At 37.7% G+C, this 12,255-nt stretch overlaps 1 protein-coding gene across 1 annotated transcript; it reads right to left on the bottom strand.

Annotated features, from left to right (window-relative positions):
- Positions 1-3,964: 3,964 nt before the first annotated feature.
- si:ch73-234b20.5 lies at positions 3,965-12,255 on the bottom strand. The gene is made up of 3 exons (NM_001293183.1): positions 12,043-12,255; positions 7,984-8,148; positions 3,965-4,455 (listed from the first exon to the last, which is right to left on the bottom strand). Exons 1-3 carry the CDS (start codon positions 12,043-12,045, stop codon positions 4,318-4,320), a joined length of 306 nt encoding a protein of 101 aa, NP_001280112.1. The 5' UTR covers positions 12,046-12,255; the 3' UTR covers positions 3,965-4,317.

Raw genomic sequence — 12,255 nt, 5'->3', positions numbered from 1 at the left:
GATGTGAGGCTCACAGATGAATAAAACTGTTCTTTGAATATGTATTGTGTGGTTATTTTAGTGGTCAAAAGAGCGTCAATGTGTGGATGTCAAATAGATTTCAGGGTTTGATCAAATCGATTTGTTTTTTTGATGTCGATGTTGTTTTAAAATCGAGGTGTCCAATAGGAATAGTTCATCCACAAGTGAGTATATTTTCTAAAGTAAAATATTAAAGAAAATGACTTTCGTCTATTTTCAGTATAATAATATGAAGAGCTTTGACTGAAAGGAGGGTTTATTAATTTATTGCGTAGGCCGTCTAATATTCATTTCTCATTGCAGTATTTCGCTACAGTCATGTAAACCATTGAAAACAAATGCAACTAAATAAAGTCTATGAACCTTAAGCCTGGTGTTTCTTGACAAATGATTCACCTCGATGTATAAGGACATAAGAAAACGGCAAAAATGCAAATCGATTTGATGTCAGTTGACCACTGTGATATCAAATTAGCATTTAACATTGGTGTCAGCCACAAATCAAATTTTTTGGACTGTCCTGTTATCAGTTTGTGATCTGTTTTCTGGTTGACGCCAATAATAAGTGTCTAATTGATGTCATTTTTTCGTTAGGGAAGTTTACCTTACATTATAGCAATACAAAATCAGTGTAAAGCTGCGATCACACTGGACTTTTCTCCACATAGACTTCCATTCATACGCACGTGAATGCGTCAAACCGGAAATGCAAGCTCGTTTATCAAGTTTCGCAGATTGTTGCGTTGGAAAGTTCAAGCTTAGTAACGTCTGACCTGCGAAAGCGCATCACATGACTGCATGAGACCAATCATAGATCAAAACATGACCTATCTGGACAGGAATTTAAAATATGGACCAATCACTCGCTTTTAAATGTCTAATCATCTTGTTTAATCCCGCCCCTTTTTGCAGCGCCGTACGACAGAATTTCACAAGCTCAAACTTTAGTATAACTGCAGCTTAAGCCTGGAAGTGAGGCTCACAGATGAATAAAACTGTTCTTTGAATATGTATTGTGTGGTTATTTTTGTGGTCAAAAGAGCATCAATGTGTGGATGTCAAATAGATGTCAGGGTTTGATCAAATCGATTTGGTTTTTTGATGTCGATGTTGTTTTAAAATCAAGGTGTCCAATAGGAATAGTTCATCCACAAGTGAGTAGTTTTTCTAAAGTAAAATATTAAAGAAAATGACTTTCGTCTATTTTCAGTATAATAATATGAAGAGCTTTGACTGAAAGGAGGGTTTATTAATTTATTGCGTAGGCCGTCTTATATTCATTTCTCATTGCAGTATTTCGCTACAGTCATGTAAACCATTGAAAACAAATGCAACTAAATAAAGTCTATAAACCTTAAGCCTGGTGTTTCTTGACAAATGATTCACCTCGATGTATAAGGACATAAGAAAACGGCAAAAATGCAAATCGATTTGATGTCAGTTGACCACTGTGATATCAAATTAGCATTTAACATTGGTGTCAGCCACAAATCAAATTTTTTGGACTGTCCTGTTATCAGTTTGTGATCTGTTTTCTGGTTGACGCCAATGATAGATGTCTAATTGATGTCATTTTTTCGTTAGGGAAGTTTACCTTACATTATAGCAATACAAAATCAGTGTAAAGCTGCGGTCACACTGGACTTTTCTCCACATAGACTTCCATTCATACGCACGTGAATGCGTCAAACCGGAAATGCAAGCTCGTTTATCAAGTTTCGCAGATTGTTGCGTTGGAAAGTTCAAGCTTAGTAACGTCTGACCTGCGAAAGCGCATCACATGACTGCATGAGACCAATCATAGATCAAAACATGACCTATCTGGACAGGAATTTAAAATATGGACCAATCACTTGCTTTTAAATGTCTAATCATCTTGTTTAATCCCGCCCCTTTTTGCAGTGCCGTACCACAGAATTTCACAAGCTCAAACTTTAGTATGACTGCAGCTTAAGCCTGGAAGTGAGGCTCACAGATGAATAAAACTGTTCTTTAAATATGTATTGTGTGGTTATTTTTGTGGTCAAAAGAGCGTCAATGTGTGGATGTCAAATAGATGTCAGGGTTTGATCAAATCGATTTGGTTTTTTGATGTCGATGTTGTTTTAAAATCAAGGTGTCCAATAGGAATAGTTCATCCACTAGTGAGTAGTTTTTCTAAAGTAAAATATTAAAGAAAATGACTTTCGTCTATTTTCAGTATAATAATATGAAGAGCTTTGACTGAAAGGAGGGTTTATTAATTTATTGCGTAGGCCGTCTAATATTCATTTTACATTTTAGTAATTCGCTACAGTCATGTCAACCATTGAAAACAAATGCAACTAAATAAAGTCTATGAACCTTAAGCCTGGTGTTTCTTGACAAATGATTCACCTCGATGTATAACGACATAAAAAAACGCCAAAAATGCAAATCGATTTGATGTCAGTTGACTACCTTGATATCAAATTAGCATTTACATTGATGTCAGCCACAAATCAAATTTTTTGGACTGTCCTGTAATCAATTTGTGATCGGTTTTCTGGTTAACGCCAATAATAAGTGTCTAATTGATATGATTTTTACGTTAGGGAAGTTTACGTTACATTATAGCAATATGAAATCAGTGTAAAGCTGCGGTCACACTGGACTTTTTTCCACATAGACTTCCATTCATACGAATGCGTTAGATCGGAAACGCAAGCTTGTGCCTCAAGTTTCGCAAATCGCTGCAATGGAAAGTTCAAGCTTGGTGAAGTCTGACCTGTGAAAGCGCATCACATGACTGCGTGAGACCAATCAAAGATCAAAACATGACCTATCTGGACAGGAATTTAAAATATGGACCAATCACTCGCTTTTTAAATGTCTAATCATCTTGTTTAATCCCGCCCCTTTTCGCAGCACCGTACGACAGAATTTCACAAGCTCAAGCTTAAGTCTGGAAGTAAAGCATTCAGATGAATAAAACTGTTCTTTGAAAATGTATTGTGTGGTTATTTTAGTGGTCAAAAGAGCGTCAATGTGTGGATGTCAAATGGATGTGAGGGTTTGATCAAATCGATTTAGTTTTGACATTGAGGTGTCCAATAGGAATAGTTAATCCACAAGTGAGTAGTTTTGCTTTAGTAAAATATTAGAGAAAATGATTTTCGTCTATTTTTAGTATAATAATATGAAGAGCTTTGACTGAAATAAGGGTTTTCAATATGTTTATAGTAAGTATGATCGAATATATTGCTTTCAGTGTGAACTCCATTTTAGGTGATCTGTTCCTTTAAATGTGTATCATACATTTCCCTTTACAATATACATACATGCCAATCAGTACCTCCAGTATAGAACATTATATCTATTATAGGTCATACATCCTCTTGACAAAGACATCACAAGGATTTGACTTTAAAGGGGGTAGCACAATCGCCTCACAGCAAAAAGGTCGCCGATTCGAGCCCCAGCTTGGTCAGTTAGCATTTCTATGTGGAGTTTGCATGTTCTCCCCGTGTTGGCATGGGTTTCCTCCGGGTGCTCCAGTTTCCCCACAAGTCCAGAGACATGTGGTATAGGTTGCTAAATTGTCAGTAATGTGTGTGTAAATAAGTGTGTATAGATGTTTCTCAGTGAAGAGTTGCAGCTGGAAGGGCATACACTGCATAAAACATATGCTGGATAAGTTGGCAGTTCATTCCGCTGTGGCGATCCTAGATTAATAAAAGGACTAAGCCAGAAAGAAAATGAATTTTGATCTGTAAAGTGGTCAAAATCTGCCTGGAACTACCTTAGCTGTGATTCCTTAGTAATAACACACCGATTAGAATCAATCAATAGTCTTGTAGTACAAGTTTGAAACTATCAAAATATATCTTCATGAATAGGAAAACACTGAACTATAGGTTAAGGAATAGAAAAACATAGTCAAAAAGGTAAACTACAGCTTATCAAGAAACAGATGAAAGCAGAATCAGTAGTCGTTCTGCATATTTTTATTATAATTTGAGCATAATCACGTTTAACGTATAACATTTGTCGCATTTCATACATACAAGTTGCACATTTCAAGCTCAATTACGCAATATCTTTAGAAAGATATGATTTTTGGAAACTATTGTGTACAAGGCCTAACATATTCACACAATATTTGAATAGAATCTGACAGGGAATATCAATACAACAAACTAATATGCAATTTATCTACACATAAATCTACCCGGACCAAACGTTACATTCTTAGTCTTAAAAAAAAAGCTGTTCATTTTTAGTGTGTGTGTGTGTACTTGTGCTTTATGAATACAAATGAATTGAAATGGATGGTTTTTACTTTACTTGCGTGGCTAACACAATGATTAACACAATGATGGCAACGACAACCACTCCAATTATAATCATCATCTTGGTGTTTCTCCACCACATCTTTCTGGCAACATGCGTGGACGTTCTTTGAAATGAGTCCGCCTAGGGCAGATAATTACAGAAATAATTAATAAAAATAATAAAATAAATACATAGACACAATGCTAACATTTTTGTATCTATACACAAACACAAAGGATTTGAAATGAAATGAGCATGTGCTTTAACTGCAGATTGTCAGCTTTAAATTGAGGGTATTTACATCCAAATCAGGTGAACGGTGTAGGAACTACAACAGTTTGCATATGTGCCTCCCACTTGTTAAGGGTCCAAAAGTAATTGGACAATTGGCTTCTAAGCTGTTCAATGGCCAGGTGTGTGTTATTCCAACATTATCCCAATTACAATTAGTGAGCAGATAAAAGGTCCAGAGGTCATTTCCAGTGTGCTATTTGCCTTTGGAATCTGTTACTGTCAACTTTCAACATGAAATTTATAGAGCTGTCACAATAAGTCAAGCAAGCCATTGTTAGGCTTTTTTTGAAAAAAACAAAACAAACCAGAGAGAGCAGAAACATCAGATGTGGCCAAAACAACTGTCTGGAACATTCTTAAAAATAAGGAACGCACCAGTGAGCTCAGCAACACCAAAAGACCCGGAAGACCACAGAAACAACTGGTGGATGACCAACAAATTCTTTCTCTGGTAAAGAAAACACCCCTTCACAACAGTTGGCCAGATCAAAACACTCTCCAGGAGGTAGGTGTAAGTGTGTCAGAGTCAGCAATCAAGAGAAGACTACACCAGAGTGAATACAGAGGGTTCACCACAAGATGTAAACCATTGGTGAGCCTCAAAAACAGGAAGGCCAGATTAGAGTTCTAAAACAGCCTTCACAGTGCTGGGACAACGTCCTATGGACAGATGAGATCAAGATTAACTTGTACCAGAGTGATGGGAAGAGAAGAGTATGGAGATGGAAGGGAACTGCTCATGATTCTAAGCCAGGCATGTCCAAACTCAGTCCTGGAGGGTCGGTGTCCTGGAAAGTTTAGTTCCAACCCCAATCAGACACACCTGGGCTAGCTAATCAAGCTCTAACTAGGCATTCTAGAAACATCCTTGCAGGTGTGTTGAGGCAAGTTGGAGCTAAAATCTGCAGGACACCGGCCCTCCAGGACCGAGCCTGGACACCCTTGTTCTAAGCAGTGAAGCATGGTGGTTGTAGTGACATGTCCTGGGCATGTTTGGCTGTCAATGGATTTGGATCTCTTGTATTGATTGATGATGTGACTGCTGACAAAATCAGCAGAAAGAATTCTGAAGTGTTTCAGGCAATATTTTCTGGTCATATGCAGCCAAATGCTTCAGAATTCATTAGACGTGCTTCACAGTGCAGATGGAGAATGACCCAAAGCATACTGCAAAAGCAACCAAAGATTTTTTTTGAAGGGAAAGAAAAGGAATGCTATGTAATGGCCAGGTCAATCACCAGACCTGAATCCGATTGAGCTTGTATTCAACTTACTGAAGACAACACTGAAAGGAAAATGCCCCAAGAACAAGCAGGAACTGAAGACGGTTGCTGTAGAGGCCTGGCAGAGCACCATCAGGAATGAAACCCAGCGTCTGGTGATGCCTATGTGTTCCAGGCTGTTATTGACTGCAAAGGATTTGCAACCAAGTATTAAAAAGTAAAAGTTTGGTTTACGATTATTATTCTGTCCAATTACTTTTGGACCCTTAACAAGTGGGAGGCACATTTGAAAACTCTAGTAATTCCTACAATGTTCACCTGATTTGGATGTAAATACCCTTAAATTAAAGCTGACAGTCTGCAGTTTCATTTCAAATCCATTGTGTTGGTGTATAGAGCCAACAATGGTAGAATTGTGTTGATGTCCCAATATTTATGGACCTAACTGTATATCCCTGCAAGCATTTTTTGTTTTTAAAAGATCCCACATAGCAAAATATCTCTGGCCCACACAATCAGGTTTTGCTTGGCCCACATGTCGCAGTGAATTACGGTACATGACAGGACCAAATCTGGCTTCCAGACAAGGGCCAAACATGGGCCATATCTAGGCCAAGTCTCAGCCAAGTTAATAACTCATAACTTGGCCTGAACTGGACCAGATAGGTTGGTGTGTAACAATTGCAATAAAATTAATAAACCCATGAAGCGTTGCTCTTTAGGCACACAATGGGCACGCTTTTTCTCAGAGTGACCTGATTGGTAGATTGTTTTTCTTTACTCAAAGATTATTTCAATGTATTTTAAATGTGGGTCAAGACTGGCCAAACTAACATGGCCCGCATATTAATGTTTAATCTGGCCCAAATATTACAAGTTTCATCTGGCCCAAATCTTGTGCGCTGCCTTAAAGACGGTGTCACTTCTGCCAAACCCAGGCCATGTTTGGCCCACATGCTGTATGCCAGTGCCGGATGAATGCCTGCTGCGCCAGCTTTATGCCAAATCCGGGCCAGAATTCTTTGCTACTAGGGATGTCTAATAGATGTCTAATAGACGTCTAAACATAGTCGTCTTGGCTAAAACAAGGCTAAATTTGGGATGTCAGTAAAAATCTAATAGATGTCTAAGATGAGGCCAAAACTAGACTAGTCATCAAGTAAACAGAAATGAATGACTACACAAATAAAGTCTGTCTAATTTGACGACTGGTCTAGTTTTGGACTATTCTTAAATGTCTGTAAGATTTTCACTGACAGCCCAAATTTAGCCATGTTTTAGCCAATCTGTCTATGTTTAGATGTCTATTAGATGTAAATTAAACACAAAAGTGTTTGCTGGGTATGTTTTGTGGAACTAGTACCATCATTTAAAGGAAGAATTCACCCAGAAATTAAACTTAACTCACTATTTACTCACAAGTGGTTAGGAAACCTGTATGAGTTTCTTTCTTCTGTTGAACACAAAACAGTATTTTTAAAGAAAGCTAATAACTTGTAACCATTTGGAAGTCGATGGTTACATTAATTTCATAGTGAAGTTTAATTTTTAAACTAATTTCGAGAGGAGCATGTGCTCATAATTGACCCAGCTGGTCCACATTAGCTAATCATGATCCTCCAATCAAAGGATCCCAAGTCCACAGCAAGAAAACCAATGGTGTTGGGTCCTCGCAGAGCCATCTGGTATTTCTGTGTGGAGTTTGCATGTTCTCCCCGTGTCCGCGTGGGTTTCTAACGGGCTCCCTGGTTTCCTCCCACCATCCAAATGTGCTGTATATTATTGATTAAAATAAGCCTAAAACCTTTTATAATATCTCACTCTCAGAAAGTTCGCCTTGACCTCAGCCGCGGGGGAGTTTGAGATCGACCTGAGTTCAATCTCCCCTCGCCCTGCAAAAGGGAGGGGGGAGCCCTGGGCTCGAGGATCCCTTGAGCTCTGGGCTCTCTCCCGGGACACCATGCCAAACAAGCTATGTATAAATCATGAGCTAAGTGTGAACTCTTGAAACATGTGTTCAACAGAAACTCAAACAGGTTTGGAACAAGTAAATGACAGAATTTTCATTTTTGGGTGCTCTATCCCTTTCATTGTTCTTATAAGATCACCATTATCAATACATTTAATAAGCTGGTGTCATTATAGCTCGTACCGTTGCTTGTAGATCATCTGTTTTGCCGATCAGGTCATCTAATCTCTCTCCTCTCTCCAACACTTTGTTGATGTTGTCTTTGAGAATCACTTTAACATCATTGACTTGATCCTGGACTTGGTTGAGTTTGCTAGGAGGAGCTGCTGATTCAGTGTTGTAGTCGGCCTACATGACGAAGAGAAAATGAATAGTGAGTAAGCTAACAAAACACTGAAGTTTACAATAAATTCAGGAATGAACCTAGGCTGGAAAGAAACTACCCCTAGGATTTTGTTAGGTTTATTTCGCAGGCTTGTTCTTCAACAAACACAATGTTTTTGATTTAAACCTAAAGATTTGTCGGTAAAATGTAATAGTACACCCCTAGAGGTCTCCCAGTGCTGTACGTTTTCCATGGCTGTATCCAAAATTGCTATATTTTGCATAAAATAGGACACTATTTCAGGGTGCAGCGATTTGTAGAGGTGTTTGCTCATTCCTATGCCCTGATCCCTTAGAATAGTCCCTTAGTGTTTGACACCTTACACCTTCCCTGTTCAAAGGATAATGGGGCTTAAAGTGTCCTTCAGTTGTATCCTTCTTTCCAAAGGGCCCTTCGAAGTGCAATTTGGTTTGGAATGACACTTCAATATGGCAACCAAGGTTTTCTGCCTGAAGTGCCCTTTGGAGAGCAATACATGCTGTTTGTAACACGTTGTAAAGGGGACACTCTGAAGTGCACTAAATCAATCTGTCACAATCACCAGCGAGTCAGCCTGTGCAGATCGCTGGCAAACACACAGATCACATAGGACTACAAATCTGTTGGCAAATGGACTACAAGAACCTGTCATGCACCACACACACACAACCGGTTTCTGATCCTGACTGATTTGAAACACACAGCTGATGCTGCTCAAGTACTGATTACACACACACATATATATATACGGTTCACTTTGAGACACTCATTGCGGAGTCCTGTATTTCGTATAGTGAACATGACACCGCTTTTCCCTTGCCTAGTCTTGCCGTGTACCGGTCTATGCTTTGTTTAGTTTGTTTATTCCTATATGCTGCCTGCCTTTTGACCATCTGCCTGTTTACTGGATTGCCCATATCTATCTGTTTGCTTCTGTGTTGACTGTTGCTTGCCTGACCATTCCATTTAATAAACCTTATGTTTGGATCTCTGTTGTCAGCGTCTACTTTACGCAACACAATCCCACAATGAATTGCAAAAAACGTGTCTACATCCCATGTACACTCAATAGCTCCTAGACAATATCCAAATCCTACCGGCCAATAGTTTTAACTTCATTTATAATGACATGCTTTGTAAGGCTGGTTAATAATCATATCACCTCCATCCTGCCCACTTGACTTGACCCATTTCAGTTTGCCTATCAGCCAAACAGGTCTACTGATGATGCTATATCCACTGCACTGCATCTGAGCCTTGAACACTTGGAGGGTAGAAACACATCAGTACGGATGCTGTTTGTTGAATTTAGCTCTGCTTTTAATATTTTTCCTCAGTACCTGGTCAATAAATTGGCATCTTTAGGTCAGAACACACCACTTAGGTACTGGATTCTTGACTTTTTGACAAGTAGACCACAGTTTGTACGAGCAGAGGGTATTTCATCATCTACCACTCTGCTGAACACAGGCTCCCCTCAGGGGTGTGTCATGAGTCCACTGCTATACACTCTGATGATCCATGATTGTTGTGCGAAACATAGCACTAATCACATCATTAAATATGCTGATGATACCACAATAGTGGGTCTCTCTCTCTCTCTCTCTCACACACACACACACACAGCATCAAACAAGCTAAACGCAGCATTACGCTGTCTCAACTGACTCTTAAAGGGAATGGGAGATGAGACTCTGATTGGTTTATTCTCAAAACACAGCCATAACTCATTAAGAGAATAAGCACAACCCTGTTAGACCATGCGTGGCCGCACAGAGCATGTTTTTCTCTCCTTAAAATAGCAAGTGGATTCGGACACGCCCTTAATGCTTTTGCGCTTTAGACTTTGGGCCTGGATCGTTAAAATAGAGCCCAAAATGTTAAAGGGATACTTCACACAATAATTAATTAACTTACTCACCATTATTCACCATATTTCGTTTTTCTGTTTAACATAAAAAAACTATATTGACTGTTAATTTCCATAGTTAGATAAAGAAATATCATGGAAGTCAATAGTTACAAGGTTCCAACATTTTTCAAAATAACTTATTTTTTTGTGTTCAAACTGATAATCAAGACTCAAACAAGTTTGTGACAGGTGAATAGTAATGATAGAATTTTCGGTTTTGGGTGAACTAGTTGTGTGTGTCAGGCAGTTTTAGTAGAGTGAACAAAGTTGATATCAGTATATAAACTAAAAAACTAGATAGCTAGACAGACGGACGGATGGATGGATAGATAGATACATAGACAGACAGACAGACAGACAGACAGACAGTAGGGCTGCACAATATATCGTTTCAGCATCGATATCGCAATGTGTGCATCCACAATAGTCCCATCTCACGCTCTTCAATGTTGAGTTGAAATTATAGTTGATTATAATCAATGCAGAGTTAAATTATAATTGAGTAAAGTTTATCCTCTGCATGCGTTTACAGACAGTTCACCCAAAAATAAAACTTTATTCACTATTTTCAGAAGTTTATGAGTTTTTTTATGTTGAACACAAGAAGAAGATATTTTAATAATTCACAAATGTTTGAAACAAGTGAAGGGTGAGTAAATAGTGAGTACTTTTTCATTTTTGGGTGAACTATCCCTTTAAGGCCTGTTATTGGGTGAACATTTCAGAGTTTAAAACATTTAGCCACACAAAATTTTATTGTTTGTAACTTTAATAAAGATTTTATTATATATAATAAAGACTATGCAGTGTTGATTGTTCAATTATCGGTACCTGAATACTGTGAGACTCTCCAGAAAACTATAATTCACTTTTATCTTTGCTATAATTTATTTATCTATGCTTGTATGTTATTTGTTATATATTATTCGAGATCCAATCCCCTACAACATCTTCTCAATCAATCTAAAATGAACGATTCTTTGCGAATAAAGCTGAATTCACATCGCAATATACAGTTGAAGTCAGAATTATTAGCCCCCTTCGAATTTTTTTCTTCTTTTTAAAATATTTTCCTTATGATGTTTAACAAAGCAAGGAAATTTTCACAGTGTGTCTGATAATATTTTTTCTTCTAGAAAAATTCTTATTGTTTTGTTTCGGCTAGAATAAAAGCAGTTTTTAATATTTTAAATGCCATTTTAGGGACAAAATTTTTAGCCCCTTTAAGCTATTGTTTTCTTGATAATCTACAGAACAATCTACTGTTATACAATAACTTGCCTAATTACCCTAACCTGCCTAGTTAACCAAATTAACCTAGTTAAACCTTTAAATGTCACTTTAAGCTGTATAGAAGTGTCTTGAAAAATATCTAGTCAAATATTATTTACTGTCATCATGGCAAAGATAAAATAAATCAGTTATTAGAAATGAGTTATTAAAACTATTTTAATTAACTGGAAAAAAAAATCTTCTTCCAGTTAAACAGAAATTGGGGAAAAAAATAAACAAGCGGTCTAATAATTAGGGGGGACTAATAATTCTGACTTTAACTGTATATAGCAGAAATACAAAATATTGCAAGGTCAGATTTTCCCAATATCATACAGCACTAATAGACAGCATCATATTCTAAAAGTATATATTGAGTTAGATGTTAGTTGTATCTTAACTGACAGTTTTGTATCATCCTGCCCTCATTTCCTCCACTAGTCATCATGAACTTCCTGACTGACTGTCATATTCCGCTGAGTCCAAAGATCTAAATGAAGTCACTCATAACAGATAATGGCATCATATTCAGTTTACCACTATAAAACACTTAAACGTTTAATTTCAGTGTTTTCATATGTGTTAGCTATCTATCGGTAGCACAAACATCCTGTCAACAGGCTGAACAAGCCCTTGAGCAAATAATCATTTAAATAAACATTTAACTAGCAAACCGCTGAGGCTTTCTACTTACCATACTGGTGCTTTTGTAAAAACTCAAATGTCCCACTTCTGGTAGTTTCCGAAAGTTCAGGCTAAGATTGCAACCATTGCTTGAAAGGTATGTTTTCTAGAGGAAGCGTCTCGGTCCCGTGAGCTACAACACAAGTACAAAAGAACAGGATGAAACTTCAGAGAGCTCATTTGCAAACAGAGCTTCCCCTCCCAGACAGTTTGCACATTAACC

The sequence above is a fragment of the Danio rerio genome, chromosome 10 (genome assembly GCF_052040795.2).
Source record: "Danio rerio strain M-AB ecotype USA chromosome 10, GRCz13ab, whole genome shotgun sequence".
Classification (NCBI taxonomy): domain Eukaryota; kingdom Metazoa; phylum Chordata; class Actinopteri; order Cypriniformes; family Danionidae; genus Danio; species Danio rerio.
Note: the sequence above shows the minus strand (reverse complement) of the source record. Positions and strands in the feature narration are given on the sequence as shown.